The sequence below is a fragment of the Microcebus murinus genome, chromosome 30 (assembly GCF_040939455.1).
Source record: "Microcebus murinus isolate Inina chromosome 30, M.murinus_Inina_mat1.0, whole genome shotgun sequence".
Classification (NCBI taxonomy): Eukaryota; Metazoa; Chordata; class Mammalia; order Primates; family Cheirogaleidae; genus Microcebus; species Microcebus murinus.
In genome coordinates, this window is record NC_134133.1 from 31,749 (window position 1) to 53,787 (window position 22,039).

Sequence of the window (22,039 nt, forward strand, 5' to 3'; positions counted from 1 at the left end):
ATGAGCCACTGCATCCAGTCACAGTGTGTTTTTAAACAAAAAATGCATTAGTAGAACATAGAAACTCTCAGGATGTGCTGCATGTGATATGGGTAAACAACACTCCAGGCAACATTTGGTGGGTATTCTGGTTGTTAGCATGAAAGGCACTCTGACTGGGGTCATGGTCAGGCGTCTAAGCGCCACTGCTGAACCTGCCGTGTATGGGGGGCACCCCCTGGGGCTCCCTGGCTGGTAGTGGAGGTGCCCAGTAAACGCTGCCTGTATCAGCAGAGGATGCTGGCACAAAGCACCCACTCAGGAATGCCCCAGCTCCCCCCAGAGCAGGCAGGCTCAGCCGGGGAGACAGGAACCGGGAAGTGGGGTCTGAGGGCCACAGCCTGGCTCCAGAGAAGAGCCTGGCCTTCCTCGGCTGTCCTGGGTTTCCCTTCTGCTCTTCTCTTCCCGCCACCTGCTTTCTATCCTCAGCTTCTCCCCTTCCTCTCACTTGACAGCCCCCTCCCTTAGTCCTTGTTCTCCCTGCTTTTCCTGTCTTCCCCCACCCTTCAGCTCTCTGTCCAAGACACACACACTCACACAAATATTTTTCAGACAATTCAGCCTTTACTTTTCAAAATAATTCTGTAGTTTCCACTTTTTTCCATGAAGCTGAGGTCAGGCAACAAACAAAAACACACAAATTCCCCTCCAACCTAACGTGACACGAGGATGCCCCAGGGCGGGCGGCGGCCAGGGCCAGCCTTCCAGGTTGTGGCTGCTCTCCCTCCTCACAATGAGGCCATCAGAGCCCCAGCCCTCAGGGAGCAGCCTGTGCACCAAACCCTGGGTGGAAAAGGGGCACAAGGAGCCAAATTCCGGCTTCACCAACCCGGCACAGCACGGCACCTCCTGAAGCAGCAGGGAGGGAACCAACTGTTGGAAGGAAGGGGGTCAAGGGACAGTGTCTCTCTGAGCAAGAGGAGGAAGGGGTTGTCGCTGCTCGAGGCCTTCCTCCCACCTCCTCTCCCTCAACGGCTGAACATGAGCTGAGGAGAGGTCCTGCTTTTCCCCTTCGACTTTCCATCTGAGAGCCACAAGCTGCCAGGCTGCAGGGAAAGAAGGGCTGGGCAGGGCTCAAGGATAAGGAGACAATGCTGCCCTGGCCCTGACAAGGAAGCCCTTTTGGTTGGTCTCATTTTGGCCACAAATACGCCCCTTTTCCCATAACCCAGGGCCCCAACTGGGAGACAGGGAGAAAGGGTGCAGGGCTCAGGCCCTGGCTTCAAGAGCCGATCAGGGAGAGGGGCCTGGTCAAAGCGCTAACGTCGCCAATCGCTCTGCAGATGCTCCCAGAGAAAGCTCAGGACATGGACATTTCTGGTCCCAACAAGCTCACACAGTGGTTTCCGCCTTAACACCCTCCAACAGACCCCAGAATAGCGCTCCTCGTCTGCCTCCCTTGAGAACGAGAGAATCCTCACGTTATCATCTGTGCACTCAAATGCAACTCAAAAAAACAACAACAAAAGATAAATGGGCCCAAGAGGGAAACACAGACAGGACAATGCAGCCCTAGGACTGTGGTCCTGTCTCAGCTCATGATATGGCAAGGAAGGGGCCCAGGAGGGACAGTCAGGTGCTGCTAATTCCAGCTGGGATCATAGCCGTCCCAGGTCTGCGGAGGAGCCAGGTGGACACGGCGGCCCCGGAACTGGAAGGTGACAATGCCCCGGTAGCCAGCCCTGGGGACCCCCGACTTGAGGTCATCCATGACACCCAGGGCCTTGGCAAAGGCCTTGAAGCTGTCCCTGCCCGTGTACTGCACCCGAACCTCCCCCAGCTCCTTCCGATCATTGGTCTTCACCGTCTCCACCTGCAGCTGGGGCGCGCCATAGACACGGGCGAGGAAATCCCGGTCGTAGGCCTCCCGCTGCAGGTGCGACAGGTCAAGCCGGGTGAAGTGCACAAACTGCTGGTTCAGCTTGATGAACTTGAGGTGCTGGTCAAAGAACTGCCCGTGGCTCACACCCTTGCGGCCAAAGGTCATCGTTCTGGAGATTTCAGGGCGTATGCAGGCCCGCCCCTTCCGCTGCTCGGGCCGGCGCATCCAGTCGTCCCAGAAGGCCTTGGGCCACTTAGGCTCCAGCTCAGCCCAGAGCTCAGCCAGCAGCAGCCAGCCCAGACCAGGGAAAAAGTCCGTGCGATAGAGCAGCTCGGGCTTGCTCGAGTCCACCATCTGCTCCTTGCCATTGTCATTCCAGGCAGACACACACCAGAGGGAGGGATCGGCCCTCAGCAGCGGGTAGGTGGCCTGGAAATACTCGAAGAAGTCGGGAGCCACCTCGAGGTCATCCTCCACCACCACGGCTGCCGGGAACTTGAACTCGTGGAAGATCTGGCTGAGCGCCCAGCGGTAGTGCCGCGCGATCTTGTAGTAGCCCTGGAACTTGCGGTGGTCGGGCGGCACGGCGATGCTGCTCAGGTCGGGCTGGCGGATGTGCGTGACGGCGCTGCCGTACGAGGCGATGACCTGGGCCGTCTCCTCGTGCCCGCAGTCCTGGCTGACGATGACGGGGAAGCGCTCGGCCGAGGGCCGGTAGTGCAGCAGCTTGTCGAGGCAGCGCCGGACGGTGCTGCGGTCGCAGGCGATGACCAGGATAGGGATGACCGCGGGCGGCGGGGTCACGGGCACGCGCGGCGGGGCCGGCGTGGGCACCCCCCGGCGCTGGCTCCACAGCGCGCGGTGCTCCCTGATCTGCTGCAGCAGCCCCCGCTGGCGCTCCAGCTCCACCTCGGCGTCCTGGGCCAGGCGGATCACTTCTCGGGTGAGGCTGGCAGGGTCGTCGTCCAGGGCACTGTCCGAGGGGGGCCTGCCAGGCGCCGGGCGTGTCCAGAAGAAAAGGAGCAGCAGGGCATTCCAGGCCACGAAGAGGATAGCGCCCCACAGCACGAGCCCTGCAGACTGCTTCTTCAGCATCCTGCCCCCGCAAGGGAGCAAGGCGAGGGGAGGGCTCAAGGCTGCCGGGGCTTGCCTGGCTCGCTCACCCAGTCCTAGGGATTAGGGAGCAGCCATGCACCTAAGGAGGAGAGAGAAAACCGATTGTCACCACAAAGGCACGTGGCTCCACACCCCCAGAGGGTTGAGGAATGGTGGATGATACAGAAACAAGTAAAAAAAAGAAGGGAGAAGGAAGGCCAGGAGATTGACTCCAGAGCACTCCTAGAAAGAGCTGTCTTTCCCCTAATCTAGGCAGTCAGCCTGCATGGCAGAATAGGATTATGACAGCATGCTCCACCACTCCAAAATGAGGTGGTGAGTCCCCAGAAAAGCAACATGTGTTTGCGGGGGAGGTTGAGAGTGATACTGGTGGAAGGGAGAGAGCAAACTAACCCCAACTTCTCCTTCTCTATCTGACAGATTTCATTTCCCATCTTCCATCCAGAGCTTAGGGGGAAGAGCAAGGGGCGTGACCATATGCTTCCCATTCCTCAAATCAAACTGCCCCAAGATCACTAATTTTAAGAATCAAATATTATACATCAGCACTGAAGCTAGCACCTTACCTAATAAGGAAGCACCAGAGGCATTCCCACAAATGTCAGGAGCAAAGCCAAGCTGCCCATGATCTCCAGGGATATTTAACATTCTGTTGGATATATCAGCCAATGCAAATGAACCACAAAAAACAAATGGAAAAGAAGCAAAAGTATCTCCATTTGCTGATGCTGTGAGAACATGCCTGGAAGACAAATCAATGATAAAAACTAAACCAAACAAAGAACTGAGCAAGATAGCAGGATAAAAAAATCAACTTACAAAAATCAACAGCCTTGGCCGGCAGGTGGCTCACGCCTGTAATCCTAGCTCTCTGGGAGGCCGAGGCGGGCGGATTGCTCAAGGTCAGGAGTTCAAAACCAGCCTGAGCAAGAGCGAGACCCCGTCTCTACTATAAATAGAAAGAAATTAATTGGCCAACTAATATATATATAGAAAAAATTAGCTGGGCATGGTGGCGCATGCCTGTAGTCCCAGCTACTTGGGAGGCTGAGGCAGCAGGATCGCTTGAGCCCAGGAGTTTGAGGTTGCTGTGAGCGAGGCTGACGCCAAAGCACGCACTCTAGCCTGGGCAACAAAGCGAGACTCTGTCTCAAAAAAAAAAAAAAAAAAAAAAAATCAACAGCCTTTATATCCACAAATAGTAACTTACAAGAAATAATGGATGAGAAAACCCTATTTACAAAAGCCATGAAAATAATAAAATATTTGGAAATAAACTTAACAAAAAACATTGCAAACCTATATGAACAAAACTATAATTCCTGAAAGAAAACAAAAGAATACTTGAACATCCCTTATTCCTGGTTAGGACATCTCAGCATCATCAAAAATCCCAATAAAACACTTTTTTTTTGGAACTAAACAAACTGACACCAAAGTTTACATGAAAAACTAAAGAACACACAACTATCTATAAAAATAATGAAAATGAGCTGTGAGGGGGGACTAGCCCTATGAGATATTAAAATACATACTACAAAGCCTCTGTAATTAAAACTGCGTGGTACTGGTACATAAACAAACAGGCCATCCAATGGAAAAGAATTTAAACTCCAGAAATAAATTCATTATACACAGAAATCTCATGTATGACAAAGGTGATAATTAAAATTACTGGGGCAAAGATGGTATTACAGATAGTTAGAATAATTACATAGCTATGCCATGGTTTGAATATGGTTTGTCCCTCTGAAACTCAGTGTTGGGAGGTAGGGCCAAGTGGGGGTGTCTGGGCCACAGAGTGGACCATCATGAGTAGATTAATGACTCTCACAGGGGTCAGAGTTCCCCAGAGACAGCAGACTGGTATGAGCAAGCCCAGTGTCTCTAGCATGACTCTTTAAATGCACCCACTGCCCCTTCCACTTTCTGCCTCGAGTTGAAGCAACACAAGACCCTCGCCAGATGGGGTGCCTGATCTTGAACTTTCCAGCTACCAGAATCACCAGCCAAATAAACCTGTTTCTTTATAAATCACCCAGTCTCAGGTATTGTTATAGCAACACTAAATAGACTAAGAAAAGCTATTTGGAAAAAAATAAAACTATAAAAACGCTGGAGAAAAATATGGGTAAATTCCTCAAGAACCTGGGTGTAGGGAAAGGCTTTCTAAGTATGACTCAAAATCCAGATGCAATGAAAGGGAAAACCAAAATATTTCACTACTTGAAATACTTTTACACGGATAAAAAACACCTTAAACAAGTAAAAGACAAATGACAAACCACGAGAGAATTTTTCCAACACACATCACAAATAAAGACCCAATACCCTAAGAGACAATGACCTTTCAATAACAAAGGGGAAAAAAAGGACAAAAATTCCACAGAAAATGGGACAAAGAAAAAGGTAAACTCAAACGGTCCTTCTATGAAAAAATGTTCAACTTCACTCATAGTAACAAAAATGCAAATTAAAACTATCCTGAGATGATATTTCTCACTCATTACACTGGCAAAAATTCAAAACCTTGTCCTTCTACTCTCTTAGTGTCAACTGAAGAAGTTCTTAATTTTGATAATGTCCAATTATCAGGGTTTGTTTTTTTTTTTTCCTTTTATAGATCATACTTTTGGCATTACATCTAAGAAATCTTTGCCTAACCCCAGGTCACAAAGATTTCTCCCTATATTTTCCTCTGTAAGTTTTACAGTGTTAGATTTTACATTTAGGTTTATGATTCATTTTAAGTTGATTTTTGTATATGATGTGAGATATGGAAATAATGTTCTTTTATAGTAGTTTGTCAAAATGCTAAACATAGAGTTATCATATGACTCAACAAATGTACTCCTAGGTACACATCCAAGAGAAATGAAAACATACGTCCACACACAAAAAACTACACAGGAATGTTTATAGCAGCTTCATTCATAATCACCCAAAACTAGAAATAACCCAAAGGCCCATCAGCAGGGGAATATGGATAAACAAATTAGGGTTTATCCATGAAATGGAATAATATTCATCAATAAAATCAAATAAACTGACATACACAACACACGGATGAATCTCAAAGTAACTACAGAAGATGTGAAAGACCAAAAAAGAACACATACACTATGATTCCATTTATATAAAACTTCGGAAAACAAAAACTAATCTATATTGAGAGAAAGCAGATCAGTGGTTGCCTGAGGATGGTCGGGGAGGGCCAGCAGAGAAGGTTTCAGGCAGGGCATTAGGAAGCTTTTAGGAGGGTGTATGTTTATTATCCTGACCGTGGTGATACATTTTTTTATAGGTGTATACAAATGTCAAAACTTATCAAATTGTACATTTTAAATATGTGCACCTCACTGTATGTCAATTATACCTCAATAAAACTTTTTTTTTTAAATACATCATTGGGTAGATGACAAAATTGGAATATAGAGACCAGGTTAACTGATTGATAACAGCTATGGGTATGTAAGAGAATATCCCAATTCTTAGGTAAAACATCCTGAAGTATTTAGAGGTAGAGAGGCAACTTCTCAAACGGTTCAGAACAAAAATATAATGTGTATATATGTGGAGAGAGAGCAAACGGAGCAAAACGCTAACAGACAAATCTGAGTCAAGGGAATACACACATATCAGTTTCCTTATACCATTTTTATTTTTTTCAACTTCTTCATAAGCTTGAAACTATTTCCAAACAAAGTTTCTTAAAAATCACGCATGCGGACCCAGCACACAGCTCTAAACGGCTTTGTCCATCAGGACAGCCCCACCTGGGCACATCACTAAGGCAAACTGAGACCACCTGTTTACCCTGAATGCCTCGGTCACTCGACAACATGCATCACACACCTGCTCTCTGCCAGGCTCTGGAAAGTGACCAGGACACACAATCAACAAGAAAAAGACAGGGTCTCATGCTCTGCCAGAGTCCACGACTTGAAAGGATCTGAAACACCACCCAGCTCCCAGCCATTCCAGACCACAAGCCTCCAGGGCCCTCCTGCCTCTAGTCTCACCCTTCGTACCCCAAGGCTTCCGGTATGTCCCCTCTTACGCCAACTGCTCTACAGTTACCCTCTGCCTCACCGCTCACTTCTCTAATCCTAGCTAAAAGCCTGGGTCCCAGATCTAATCTCTGGGGCCCTGGTCTCTTGAGCCAGCAGATCTGGAACAAAAGGGCTGATCCTGAAGGGTTTCTAAAGGGACCGGGATTCTGGAGCCCCTGCCGGCATCCAGTGCCACTTGTCTGCCTCCAGGAAACCAACTACCCCACAACTCCAGAACTTCAGTCTTCTCAGAAACCTCAAGTATGTTTCCATTTAACTGTGTAATTAAACTCCTATTTTGTCGGTGCTCATATACCAATTAGAGTTTCCTGGAAGAACAGAGTGATGCCCAGAAGACTTCTGATTTCTTTACTCTCCCCCAGGATGTGGTCAATGTTGGAACTTTCCCTCCAATTTCATGGACACGATTTCTTATCTCTCAGCTTCCTGCCCCCTAAGTGACTGAGCAGGAAAAAGTCTTTAGGTAAAAGGGTGGGGAAAGTGAAGAGACACTGAACTCCACTAGCTGAAGGTGCTGTCCTCAAGGCCAGAGGAACAGCCTGTCCCTGACTTATCAATGAACCACCTCAGACCTGCAAGCTCTGACAGTAAAACCCCAAGGGACCACATCCTCTCTACCCTTCAGATGACTTCCATACCCTTCAGGTAACTTTTTATTTTTCTCCAGACACTGGAATTAGGTGGCCCACTCACACTAAGGGAGGCCTTTGGAAGCCTCCTGCCTCACCCCAAAGCCGTGTAGATCAGAGCAATCTTCTGAGCACCGAGCTGCTGTGCTAGGCCCCTCAACACTCAGATCTGCCTGGGCCGGGCACGGTGGCTCACGCCTGTCATCCAGCATTCTGGGAGGCCAAGGTGGGAGGATCGCTTGAGGTCAGGAGTTCGAGACCAGCCTGAGCAAGAGTGAGACCCCGTCTCTACTAAGAATAGAAAACATCAGCAGGGTATGGTGGCCTCTGCCTGTAGTCCCAGCTACTCGGGAGGCTGAGGCAGAAGGATTGCTCGAGCCCAGGAGTTGGAGATTGCTGTGAGCGAGGCTGACGCCACGGCACTCTAGGCTGGACAACAGAGTGAGACTCTGTCTCAAAAAAAAACCAACAAAAAAAGATTTGCCTGAGACCTAAAACCTGGCTTCTGTGTGTATGCCACACATACCCACAAGCCCTCAACTACAACTCCCAAATCGAAAAAGCAACGAAAAGCAGAACTTTTCTAAACTTATTTGGCAGTAAAACCTCACTCGGTGAAATCTGATCTGATCTAATATGAGGCTACTTATAGTCTTTATTTATCTCTCCTAGAGTGACTATTCATACATTTTGGTACAGAAATAAACATGGCGGCTTACCGTGTGCTGCTCCAGATCTTACATTACAGAGTAAATGCACCAGTTCATCTTTTCAAAATCCAAAACATTCTAAATTATGACACATATCTAACCCCAAGAACTTCAAAATTATGAAAACAGAAAAGACAAAGTTACTCATTTCCTGCCAGAGTCCCATTTCAAACCCTCCGTTTAACCTGAACACTTTCCTTATTATGATAGTAAATATTGTTTAAACCTGAACTCTGGATGTATTAATAGTTTCCTAGCTGGTCTACCTGCCACTAATCTTGCTTCCCTCTAACAAACCTTCAACAGCAACAGAGCATCCTTCCTAAAGTGCATGCCTGGTCACGCATCAACCTGTCTTAAAAACTAGCAGAGGCTTCTGCTGCGCACAGAATAAAACTCAAGCTCGTTATTATGACACACAAGTTCCTTCCCAACAAAATGCCTCAAACATCCTTTTTCAACCTCTCCTCCAACCTGGCCTCAGCAGGCTATTATTTCCCCAGTAAGCGTGCCTGTATACAGCTGTGTCTTTGCTCCAGCTGGCCCCTCATCCTGCATGTTACCACAGCCCCACCTGCAAGCCACCCACACATCCTTTAAGGCCCGGTTCAGGCGGCCCCTTCCATCCCATCCCAGACACCCACAAACTTGCTCCACACCGTGTAACAGAATCTATGGCTGCACCTTACCTGGCTCGTGCCTTTATTCCTTAGGAAAAAGGGCTTTATGATGATCTCTGTGCCCATCACAGTGCTTGGCACATGTATGAGGTTCAAGTGGCTAGATGGAAGACTGCTTGCATTATTAACCAAATTGAGGAGAAAGGCCAAACCAGCAGCAAGAGAGTGAAAGGTGACATTTTCCAAAGATGACCACCACATATCCCATCCCGTCCCATCCCATCCCATAAGCTCTTCTAACAAAGTGACAATGACACTTCTCCCTCCAGAGGTGAGGGTCCATGCTTCCTGCCTTTGATTCTGGGAAGAAGTGATGCTACATGACTTGTGACACTAGTTCATAAAGGCAACAGTTTCCAGCTGGTGCTTTTAAGGCACTTGCTCCTGCAACCCTGCCACATGGATAGGACACCTACAGGTATTCCAGCTGACAACCCCAGCTACAGTCCCAGATGACAGCCAGCCTCAACCACTAGACACTGGAGGAAGCCTTCCATATGATCCCGGCTCCATCACATCTGACTGCACCCTACACGAAAACAGGCAAGAACCACATAACTGAGATATTAATCCTTCTGTTGTTGTCAGCCACTAAACTTTGGGGTGATTACATAGCAATAAGTACCTGAAACAATGAGTAAAACAGAATCTACATAACTTTGACAAACGGGGTGCCCCAAATGGTGCATGGGCCCCGAATCTAAATGCTGAGGCCCTGTCTCTACTCAAGTCCCCTTTGTTATCAGGTATCCAATGCTGAATAATAAATTACTTTAATTTAGTTAAGACAATAGCAACTATTTATTCCCTCTTAGACAGTGGGGTATAGAGGAAATAACCCATCTCTGCTCTACCATGTCTGAGACTCTAGCTGGATGATTCAAAAGCTGAGGGCCAGAGTCCCCTAGAGGCTCATTCTCTCACATGTTTGCAGGCTGATGCCGGCCTCAGCTGAAACACTAGTTGGAGTGCTGGCTACAGTACTTCCACAAGGCACTTCCACGTGGCACCTCCATGTGGAACCTCCATGTGGAAACTCCTCGTGGACATACATGGCCCAGGCTTCCTCTGAGCATGATGGCTGTGTTCAAAAGGTGAGTGTCTCAAGAAAGAGAGCAAACCACATGAAGCTGGATTCTTTTCCTGATCCAGCCTTGGACTACTTCTGTCTTACTCACTGGTCAAGGAAATCACAAGTCCCTACCCACATTCAAGGGGAGAGAACGGCAAACCCACCACTGGGTGGGAGGAAGACCCGTGTCAAATTATGACATGTAGAATGGAGTATTTACAGGTGAGGCCATTTGGGGTAAGTCCAATGTGCCACACCTTCCTTCTTAAAAAAGAACTGTCCTTAATCCTGACCTGAGTCCCTAAAGATATTATTTATGATATTGGCCTGCAAGGCACAAACTCAAAACTGGCTTAAATTTTCTAGAGTTTTCACAACTCCTTTAGGGAAATGACGTACCTGGTCCACACCAAGTACCAAGACATCTGTACCATGGTGGGAGATGAGTGAGTCTTTTCAGTATACAAAACTGTCAGCCAAAACCCAGGTGGCTCAGGGCAGGTCCTACCAAGCCCTGTTGGGCTCACTCAATTTCTTCAAGTACTGCCTATGAGCTGTGGGAGCCTTTCTAACACTCTGATTCCACGGTATTCTCCCTCACTGTGGCAAAAATATTTCTTAAACAGCAAGTCAACACCAGATAGTCAACTTCCAATCATGAGCAATAACAGAGAAGTCATACTTAGCTCTAAAATTAAGTATAAGGGTGGAAAGAATATTGATAGACTTTCCCTTCTATCTCTGCCTTGCTCAGTATGTTGAAAGCCACTATCAGAAAGTCCAGAAAATACAAGACACATCACAGATAATGGAGATCTAACTAAATTACTTTTTGTTCATTCTTAGACTCCTATATCATGTACCAGGCTCCATAATTTCAGGAATAAAGAAATGAAAGGGAATCAGAAGACACACTAAGTTAGTGTATTCAAGGGCTTAGAGAAAAAGACCTAGGAGGGAAAAGAAAAGGCTAAGGGGAAATGCAATACTGGTGCAGCAAAAAGCATGAAGGCCTGGGATTTAGGCAATCCAGCACCAGCAAGCCAGGTAACCTTGGACAAGTCACTTGACGCACCTGTTCCTCAGTTCTCCTATCAGTAAAGTGGCAGACTGATTTGGATCACCTCCAAGGTCCCTGGTGTCTAGATGAGGAGAATAGTGACAATTTCCCCAATACCACTGAGGTGAGACATGCTGCAGTGCTTTCTAAGTGTGAGAGTAAGACAGAAGCAGGGGTCCAGGTGAGCTCAATGATCTCCACTAATGGGAAGGGTCAGAAAGCAGTGATTCCTGGTGCAAGGCAGACCCTGCATGATGTGTGCCTCTAAGAACAAGGGCTACATGGTCAAAAAGCATTATAAACGACAGAAAACAAAGTTGGATAACATCGCAGAAAGTGACGTTCTAAAAGGAAGACTGAACACACGACAGCAGCACGGCTTAGCCAAAGCGGGACTGCGCGTCTGGGGGACACAGGCCCGCCGGCCAGCCCCCCTGCTCCAGAGCTCGCGGGGCCACACACCCAGAGCCCCGCTGACCAGCCCCCCTGCTCCAGAGGTCACGGGGCCACACACCTAGAGCCCCGCCGGCCAGCCCCCCTGCTCCAGAGCTCGCGGGGCCACACACCTAGAGCCCCGCCGCCACAGCCCCCCTGCTCCAGAGGTCACGGGGCCACACACCTAGAGCCCCGCCAGCCAGCCCCCCTGCTCCAGAGCTCGCGGGGCCACACACCTAGAGCCCCGCCGCCACAGCCCCCCTGCTCCAGAGGTCACGGGGCCACACACCTAGAGCCCCGCCGGCCAGCCCCCCTGCTCCAGAGGTCACGGGGCCACACACCTAGAGCCCCGCCGCCACAGCCCCCCTGCTCCAGAGGTCACGGGGCCACACACCTAGAGCCCCGCCGGCCAGCCCCCCTGCTCCAGAGCTCGCGGGGCCACACACCTAGAGCCCCGCCGCCACAGCCCCCCTGCTCCAGAGGTCACGGGGCCACACACCTAGAGCCCCGCCGGCCAGCCCCCCTGCTCCAGAGGTCACGGGGCCACACACCTAGAGCCCCGCCGGCCAGCCCCCCTGCTCCAGAGCTCGCGGGGCCACACACCCAGAGCCCCGCCGGCCAGCCCCCCTGCTCCAGAGCTCGCGGGGCCACACACCCAGAGCCCCGCCGGCCAGCCCCCCTGCTCCAGAGCTCGCGGGGCCACACACCCAGAGCCCCGCCGGCCAGCCCCCCTGCTCCAGAGCTCGCGGGGCCACACACCCAGAGCCCCGCCGGCCAGCCCCCCTGCTCCAGAGCTCGCGGGGCCACACACCCAGAGCCCCGCCGGCCAGCCCCCCTGCTCCAGAGCTCGCGGGGCCACACACCCAGAGCCTCCCACTGCACACGTTAGCGAACAGCGAGCGAACAAACTTCCCAGCCAGCTTACGCACGTCAGCACACAGCCAACACTTCCTCGCGGCTGAGCAGAAGATTCCCAGAAACTTGTGGCGAGGACGCCGACGTGAAGTTTGAAGGAAAGGTCACTTCCCGCTCCCGCTCTCGAACCCTCCGCGGAGACCCGCCTCCTCCCAGCCCCGCACCCGACGCCGGCGGCCGAGTTTCGCAACCTCCTCCGGCCCGCGGGGCCGCCCCCCGCCCCCCCGCCGCGGTCCGACTCGGAACGCAGGGCCCCGACTCCCGGCCCGGGGCGGCGCGCGGCGGGACTCGGTCGGGCCGGCCGCTCCTGAGGCGAGACCCTCACAGGGACGCCCAGACGCCGGCGCTTTCGGCGCCCCAGGGCTCGCAGCCGGCGCCCCGGAGCGCCCTCTAGGTGCCCGCGGGGCCTCCCTCGGCGGACTCCGTCCCGCACCAACTCACCAGGGCCTCGCGGCTTCCCGCGTCCGCCGTCGCCCTCGCGCCGCGGGTCCTTCCTGAGGAACGCCGCTGCCTACCGCCGGCGGCAACGTGGCCCTTCCCGGGAAGGCGGGGCGGGCAGAGGGCGGGACCGGTCGGCGCCGGTTCCCGCCGGCCCCCTCCCGGCCTGCCTCGCGTCCCCGCCCCCTCAGTCACCGCCGCGGGCTCAACGCCCCAAGTTTTCCCGGGCCACGACTGAGGGAGGCGGCTGTGCCCGCGGGCCGTACCCGCTCCCGGCCGCGACTCCGGGGACTGAGACGGGCCCGGCCCGCCCGCGGAGGGGCCGGGCGGGGAGGAGCCCGGCCGGGGCGGGGCGGCCGCTCGGGCGGTCACCGACCCGGCCAGGACCTGGAAGCCGGAGCCCCACCCCCAACCGGCCGGGCCGCAGCGGGCGGGCAGGGATGCAGGAACTCGAGCCCGGGGCCAAAAGGGAACTGGGGAGGAAACACCTGCGGCCAAAACAGGCCAGGGCCAGCAGTTTCTTTTTCTTCCGTTTTTCCCTTTGGGGGTGGGGAATGAGGGCTGTTAGTTCTGATTTAAAAAAGCAGACAGACCAGCGAACAGGGTTAGGGCCACCAGCCCTAAGAAGGGAAGGACTCAATCACAGGCTTTTGTGGCAGCCTGTGAAAGGGGATGAGGGAGCAACCCGGAAAAGCCTAGATGTCAGCATCCATTTAGTGTTTTTTGTTTTTTTGAGACAGAGTCTCACTTCTGTTGCCCGGGTTAGAGTGCTGTGGCGTCAGCCTCGCTCACAGCAACCTCGAACTCCTGGGCTCAAGCGATCCTCCTGCCTCAGCCTCCTGAGTAGCTGGGACTACAGGCATGCGCCCCCATGCCCGGCTAATTTTTATATATATATATATATATATATATATATATATTTAGTTAGCCAATTAATTTCTTTCTATTTATAGTAGAGACGGGGTCTCACTCTTGCTCAGGCTGGTCTCGAACTCCTGACCTTGAGCAATCCACCCACCTCGGCCTCCCAGAGTGCTGGGATGACAGGCGTGAGCCACCTCGCTCAGCACCATTTAGTGTTTTAGAGGGAAGGAGGGTAATAAACCTGAAGAAGAGGTGGAGAAGAAATTCATGACCCTGGCCTAGCAAGTAAGGGAAAACTCCATAAAGATACCTGTGGCTGATTCTTGAGCAAAGTCCACGTGAAGAGGAGGAGAGACGCAGAGCACCGGGGACTGCAGGGCCTGACCGTGGGGTGGGCACCAGCCCCAGAACAGAGGCAAGTCTCTCCAGGCACCCAGGCCTGAGGCCTGAGCCCTGGATTCCAGACGGGCCTCAGTGCAAGCCAGGGGCCAAGGGAGGAGCCATTTCTCCAGCGTCTCTCCTGCCTGGCCCTCTGCCCAAGCCTCAGCTCCCCACCACCCCACCCCCACACTGACCCTGGAAAGTAAGGGTCCGGGGCTGAACCACCAGCTGCTCAGGAGGCGACTTTCCTGAGAAGGGCTGCGCCACGTGACACAGGCTACTGACATCCACGCCTCCCTCATGCTCCAGAGCACAGAGCAGCCTGGAACTCGGCAGTGTGTGGTTTCTGACTGACTGACTTTGCTCGCTAACTTGTTTCTACATGAAACCGGGAATTGTGCAGGGTCCTAGAGGAACAAAAGGCAGGGCATGCCCTACAGGCCCCTGTATGGTGGGGAGGAGCTAAACCGAAATTGCTAAGGGGTCACCAGGCATGGAGAGAGGCCTCCACATGTCGGACCCCTCCCTCCCTAGCAACTCTGCGGAGTGTGAATCATCCCCATTCTACAGAAGACGAGTTTGAGGCTCAGGGTGAGTGCCAACTTGCTGGAGGTCACAAGACCTAATGGGGGGCATGGCTAGGTTTTAGACATGGCATTCCTGCCTCCAAGCCTGGCACTACCCCCCACCCCCGGCACCTCCACATTCTCGAGGGCCAGTGCTTTCTTTGAGGGCTACATGCCCGATACAGAAGGGGCACAGTGGGGCCGCAGGGAGGTCTTGGTAGAAGCGGCTGGAGTGCCGCGCTGAAGGAGCAGAGGGAGCAAAGCTGGCATACCGTGAAGCTGGACTGTGTGCTGGGAATGAGGCCATGTGCCCAATGAGTCCGGTTTAGCTGACTCTGTGGACTGTGGCAGGAGAATCGAGCTCATGCTTACGTGCCAGTCAGAGGCAATTGTCTCTCACCTCTGCCTTCTCTCTACATTTTCCTAATGAAGAGAGTTGGGGAGCCTGGGCCTTGCAAACTCAAACTCAAGTGTCAAGGCATGAAGGAAAACGAGGTTTCCTAAAAGTGTAAAAAGTTGGGAAACACTGGTTTGTAGATACAACACAGAGAACTAAAGTCACCCTGCAGGAGAAAGGGAGGACATAATGGGGTGCTGAAAGGTGGGAGAAGACGGACCAGCCCATGACATGTCAGATTCCCATCTCTAAGCAAGATACTTCTCCATGTAAGGCCCTTTAATGGGAAACAGAATGGGGGACTGTTTGTGCAGCATAACTCACATCCATCTCCACAGTCTTTTGTTTAAATTCCAAAGTTCACAGGAAGATCTATGAATAGAAATTCCCTGACTGCAAGTGGAGTATCCCAAGAAGAAAGGGCCTGGTTAGAGAATTGGGATGGCCTGAATTCTTAGATGGAAGCAAGAAAAAACATTTAGTTCGAGAGACAAGAAACCAGGGTAATGAGTGCCAAACTGATCTGGGAAAAGAGGCCCTGGGCTCCAGACAGAGGTTACATGGGGAGGGGTGTTTGGGGAAGGGCAGCAACAAGGGGCCAAGTGTCTGGATTCTGGGGATGAGCCTGGGATTGGAATATGTACAAATAGAAGAAAGAAGAGGATCCAGTCACAGGACAAAACAGAATTAGAAGGGGAAAGACTCTTTCCTGCCCACCTCACCACCACCAAAAGACAAATGAAGAGAGGAAAAGGAAATGAAAACTGTTCCAGGAAATTTCTCCCCCATTAACTAACTATGCTCAGGATATACCAAAATATTTTATGATTTGGAAAGAATGCATGCTTAGAACTTAAGACAGATCTTGTCTTGAAACCATCAGTAAAAGTAAAAGCAAAATTTTAAATCAGTGTTTTGTTTCCAGATCTGCCCCTCCCAACATCTCTTGCTCTCGCCTCCCATGGAGATCCAGAAACTTATCTCATACAGGACAGGAAAGGTGAAAAGATTACCACAATAATCACTGAGCAACGTCTGTGAAGTGTAATTTCTGGCTAGCCCCCTACAATTCCTTCTGGAACAAAGAAGGGTAAAAATAAATTCAGTTATAACACACACACACCACTCGGTTAAGTCTGTCCCTGGCCTAGCTAGGTGTCCTGACCCCTGACAAGTGCCATGCCCTAGCATCCTGGTGCCCCTGTGAGAAAGCCAGTGGCTGTCCTGAGCGGACAGTCCCGTGGAAGGGTCAGGCAGAGGGAAGTACCAATGACAGGGGAGAGGAACTCTGGCTCACTCCTAGAAGGAGGAGAGGCTGTTTAACAGGGCCCAGAGCTTCCCCCCGGAGGTTCACAGCAGAACCGAGATGGCCTCTGTCAGGTCAGATAGTGTGGAAACAGCCCAGCCCTGGGCAGGCAGTTCAGTGTCTACCACTCCACACTGAGGCAAGCCCTCCCCACTCGGGGCTTCTGTAGCTTCCACTCAAATTGAGAAAATAATCCCTATTCTATCTTCCTCACAATAAAGTGGTAAGGGAAAACTGATACAACAGACAGACCGCATCACATGATATAAATACTATACAACTACAACACAACTCCTTGGTACTTCCAGTGCTTGGAAGCACTCGTAGGCATTCACGGGATAGGATGGCCTCCCAGCGAGGATGGGGAAAGCCTTCTGACACAGAGCAGGACCCCAGAGATGGCTGGTGATGCGTCCTGGGACCATACATTCCTGAGGGATCGCTGTGATTTCTGTGCCTAAGCAAAGACTGGCACCTGGAATTTGCTAGGCAATGCTGTGCAAGGTGACTCACCCATCCTGAGAGGAGAAATAACAACTAAGGGACACCAACGCCACCCAGGCCTGCCTGCCCAGCCCTCAGGCCACAGGTGAAGGGGTGGCCGGGAGGGTGGAGAAAGAAATTCAGGAGAGAAAAACGGGAGAGAAAGAAATTCAACAAAGAAAGTCAGGCATAAATACAGGATTTTCATTGTATTTTCAAAATACAGGATTTCATTCATGTTATTGTTGCCAGTCCCCAGTGAATGTGAGAGGCCCAGATATTACTCAACTATCAAGAGGTTAGAGATGCTAGAAGCAAAGTTTCCTGCTCCTCACCCAGTCCACCTTATCCTACTGTCTCTCAAAAGTCCCAACACCATGCTCCACCTCTCCTTTCTGCTGTTTATTGTCACTAGGAAGAGCAGACATCCTGGCACAGGTAAACCAGAGTTCAAAGAAGCAGGTAGGACATGAGAAGATAACTACAAACAGGTCTACTTAAGTGGAAACACTATCTGCCAAAATACAAAGGGTGAAGAGATGTCGGTGTGAAAAAACCTTTATCTTAAAAAGAAGGAAAGACGACCAGGATGTGGCACAGGAAGGAAAAGCCCAGCACGTACTCCAAAACAGGCAGTTCCAACTCCTAACCAGACACCTGGCCCTTGAGACTTAAACTTTCCTCCACCTCTCCTTAATCTGCTGCCTCAAAGGTGCACAATGAAATGGGACTGGAGAGCCAGGAGGGCCAAGATCGCATCTGGTAGAATCCCTCAATCTAATTTCTCCTTGGCGCCATTCACCTTTTCTACAACTTGACGATCTCAGGTATTGTTTAACAGCCACAGGATGAGACAAATTGAGGGCAGGCTTTTACTTAAGAATATCTAAAGCTTTTGCCAGCACACTAATTCAATAAAAGAACAGAACTCCTAATTCAGAGCTGTTGTGTGACAATTAAACAGACATATCAAAAATGTTACTGTTAAATATACATAGACCTGGATCCTTTCCAAAATCCATCATTATTTCACTTGCTTCTTATGACAACTAGCCAGGGACCTGGAAAGTTAAGTCATCCCCATTTTGTAGGTGAAAACGACATATGTAGGGTTGCATGTTGACTAAGGAAGTCAGAACTAGAACCTCAGTCTTGCTGATCCCCAAAACTGTGTTCTGTTCCTCTGCTCTTTTCATGAAGTTTCATGCCCTAAGCTCCCTTATAGGGGAGGGAAAAATAAAGACAATTTAGAAGGTTATCTAGACCAGTGGTGCCCAACCTTTTTGGTACCAGGAACCAGTTTCACAGAAGACAATTTTTTCATGGACCAGGGTGGCGGGGTAGGGTGTCTGTCGTGGGTTAAGGGGGCATGGTGGGGAGCTCAGGCAGTTTCCTGACAGGCTACGGACCAGTACCAGGCTGCAGCCTGGTGGTTGGGGACCACAGATCTAGACCATTCCCTTCTCCTTCCCCTCAGCAGTCCTATTCAGTTAGCTCCCCAAAACAGAGCAGCCTGCCTTTGCCTAGGTAATCCATTCCGAGTATTAGCCTAAACTGATTTGGAATCCTTTTATCTCAGTGTTGGAAAGGCCCTTAAAGGTAATCTACTCCAATCTCCCTTCAGAAGCCTGAATTTTTTTCATGTTCTCCTTGGCCTAACCGCACCAGCCTAACCTTTCAATTGCCTTTGCTCACAAGCCCTTACGAGGTACTCCTCCAGCCTGGGTAAGGAAAGATTGGAAACAAGTCTATACCCAAAGAGCGTGAAGCAGAGGTGAAGCTTCCTGTTACCCATCAGAGTTAAGACTTCCAGAATGGTTGTGTGTCCCCAGACTTGATCTACTCAACACTTTCTGCACAGGCACTGCAAGACACTAAGTGGGAAATGAGACAGGAACCTTACCTTTCTCCTCTTTCAGCTGCTCCCCTGGAGATATCAAACCTCCATGCAGCACTCCACATTGCCATAACTAAGAATCCCAAAACAAATCCACCAAACAGAAGTGTAGCTTCTCTCCTCTTATCCAGGTCCCAAGTCCATGGCTGAGTGGACCCGGAAGGGGAGGAGTCTGGGGGGAAGGGGTGTGTCCAGGCCCCTCCCCCCCCGGAGGCTTCAGTGTCCCTCTCTGGAGTCTGGTTACATCCCTTCATTCAGCTGCCTTATTAAGCTCAGAGTCTGATGACAGACAGATCCCAGATACTATCCCGTCTTTTGTTCAGGCAGAGGATATCATCCATTGTGAGGACTGGCCTATCTCTCTTCTGCGGAGACTCATGAGAAGAAACAGGTCTTAGAAACGGCATGGCCCAGGAGGCTGATTTCTGTGGTAACCTGCGGAACATTTAAACAGTATGTTTAATGTTCTAGTATATACTCTCTAATCAAGTATATGCCCAAATGGGTTCTAAGACTTTCTAGTTCCCACTTCTTACCTAAATTAGAGAGCTTTACTATGCTCTAGCATCAAAAACCCTTCTTCAAACACTCCAGAAGTTTATATAAATTACCTACCTCACTCACATATTGCACCCCAAAACAGTCACCTCATCAAGAGTGTGTGTGCGCTATTATATGATTCAGGATAAAAGGAGGCTCGTATCTACTCTCCCTACGGAAAAGTAACCAGGAGACTTGCATTTCTTCTAAGAAATACAGAAAAGAATGTCCTCCTCCTGCCCTCCTCTTGTCTAAAGCGCCACACACTAATCGAATCTCCCAAGCTTCTTAGGGTGCTCAGCGTTTTAATCCTACAGTTCCCTTAGACGGAACTAAATCCTTTCCAGGCAGAGATGCTGGCACCTTCCACGCGCGTTCTTTCCTTCCTTCAACCCTCACCTCCCTCTCTGTTTCTAAAACTGTGCCAGGGATGTAATTCCCAATCTCCGTCAAACTCCTTCCCGGGGCCACCCCGAGAGCTCTCTTAGGATATCTGAGGCCCAATTCCTGCCTGCAGCACCCCACGGGGTTGCAAGTTCTCGGGAGCCCGCGCCTGTCGCCCCCTCCCCCTCCAAGAATTACTCCTAAACACACACCCCCACCCTTCCTTCCTGTAGGGGCGTGGTGTCCACATGACCTCCCCCTCCCTTCAATAATTAACTCCTCCCACCCGTCTCCTCCGAACCCCGTGCTCGCGGTTCACAGGGGAAGGGGGTGACCCGGCGACCCTCCTTACACTCCGACCTCTACTGCTCTGCCCTGCGGATGACCCTCGCCCTAACCAAGCCGGGTCGTTACCTGGTTCCCGTCCGCCCCGTTTCTGCTGGGAGCCACTGCCCGCCCCGGGTCGCAATCCAGGCCGCAGGCCCGGTCCCAGTCGCCGGCCCAGGCCCCACCCCCTCGACCCCCGGCGCCCCGGCCCTCCCCTCGCACTCCGTTCCCCCGCCCACCATCCACCACAGCCACTTCCGCCCGGCCTCCGGAAGCGGGCCTTCGGCAACCGCCGCTTCCCCGCATCCGCCTATATTTCTACCCCACGCCCCCCGCCCGTCACCACCGCCGCTACGGGAGCAAGGGAGGTGGGTCTGCAGGGCTCGAGGCTTTTCTACAGTCACTGTTCACGGGACTGAAGACTGGGTGTGGGCAGATTCAGGTCTGGGTGAGAACGGAGCTGGGGCGCAGCGACCAGACAGGAAGGGGCGGGGCAAAGGCTGTGGCCGAGAGCGGGAGCGCGCGTCACGTCGAGCCCCGCGGGAAGGAGCACGCATGCGTCGCGGGGCCTCAGCCGGACGCCAGCGCCAACACGGGTTGCGCCTGACCGGGCGGAGCTTGGGCGGGAGGAGGCGGGGCGAGGAGCCCGGAAGTGGGGGCGGAGCCTGCGCGGGTTGCCTAGCAACGGCCCGCAGGTCAAGGTTTGTGGAGAAGCCAGTGCGGCTCCGGTTCCGGGCGCCGGTCCTCCCGACGGGGACCGATTCAGAAAGCACCGAGGCCTGTGTTTACCTGTCCCTCTGCAGAGGTCTGTGTAGCAATACCAGAAGAAGGCCGTTTCATGTTCGTCGCTTACTCTCTCGCTGCCCCTCTTAAAGAGGCAGGACCTTCCTCGGTCTGGAAAAGGGCAGAAAAGGGTGGGCGCCTCCGCCGCGGCCGTGGGCTCCGCGTTCGCCGCCGCGGTCTCCGCGAGTGTTGACACGGCGCCGGCGCGTCGGGCCGGGTCGCTGTCGCCGAGCGAGCCCCGCTTCCGACTGGAGCGTTGGAGAGGCCTCGTCCTTGGTCTTTTGGCATGTTTCTATCCATGTAATTTCTCCGTATCACGAAGAGTGACTAACTTGAAAATTTTCAGCACTGAGAATAGAGTAGTTGCTGGATCAGCAGTCTGGAAATGATTGTTTTGTTTGGAAAGTTGTCATAACATTGGAAACTTTAAAAAAAATTATATTGCTACTCCACTCAAATATACAACAGGTTCGCAAATAAGTGTGTTATCTTCTCGCAGCCCTAAACCTACTTCACCTAGCTGTCTTTCCTACCACAATTACTGGCAATTCCATCTACTCAGACCCAAACTGGGAAAAGCCACCTTCGTGCTCTCCCTCACATCCTCTACGCAATCTAAGTGGAAATCCCGTTAACTCTACCTTCAAACTATGTCTAGAATCCTCCAACACCTCGGCATACTTTTTTAAATTACTAGTAAAGCCGAACCTGTTCTTATGCATCACTTTTGCAAACTGCCTACTCATATCTTTTGCCCATTTGGATTCATCTTTGCCTTACTCATTTGTAAGCACTCTTTATAGACTATCAGCCCTTGGTACCTATGTCACAGCCATTTTCCCAGCTTAAAGCAGGCTGTTAAGTCTGTTAATGTGCTCTTTTGACATTGCAGGAGTGCTAGCTGGGCCAGAAGTCTGGTCTCCTGTGCATGTTCTGCCTTCAGAATAAATACTTAGGAGTAAGCTAGAGATTTTTGGTTCAATTACTCCATCTGGAGGACCTGCAGGCGGAGTGTCCGCAGGCAGTCTCCTGGACTGGGATGGGGTAGCCTATAGGGACTGAACACCTGGAGAATATGGCCACAGGGCTGTTATACCAGGTGCTTCCTTACCATGGAAGTGT

General features: G+C 51.5%; 1 protein-coding gene across 6 annotated transcripts; it reads right to left on the bottom strand.

Annotated features, from left to right (window-relative positions):
- Window positions 1–583: 583 nt before the first annotated feature.
- Window positions 584–21,389, bottom strand: MGAT1 (alpha-1,3-mannosyl-glycoprotein 2-beta-N-acetylglucosaminyltransferase). 6 transcript variants are annotated; one of them, XM_075998798.1, is made up of 4 exons: window positions 20,222–20,328; window positions 18,890–19,318; window positions 3,544–3,719; window positions 584–3,056 (listed from the first exon to the last, which is right to left on the bottom strand). In XM_075998798.1, the coding sequence occupies exon 4, from the start codon at window positions 2,954–2,956 to the stop codon at window positions 1,622–1,624; it is 1,335 nt and encodes a 444-aa protein (XP_075854913.1). In that variant the 5' UTR covers window positions 2,957–3,056; window positions 3,544–3,719; window positions 18,890–19,318; window positions 20,222–20,328; the 3' UTR covers window positions 584–1,621. The 6 variants fall into 6 exon arrangements, with proteins under 6 accessions (XP_075854913.1, XP_012593994.2, XP_012593992.2 ...); XM_012738540.3 differs by lacking the exons at window positions 3,544–3,719; window positions 20,222–20,328 and adding an exon at window positions 20,924–21,389; XM_012738538.2 differs by lacking the exon at window positions 3,544–3,719.
- Between the last annotated feature and the right edge of the window lie 650 nt (window positions 21,390–22,039).

Bases quoted from the DNA above. Each gene is read 5' to 3' on its own strand.
- MGAT1 (XM_012738540.3), bottom strand. From the start codon at position 2,956: ATGCTGAAGAAGCAGTCTGCAGGGCTCGTGCTGTGGGGCGCTATCCTC.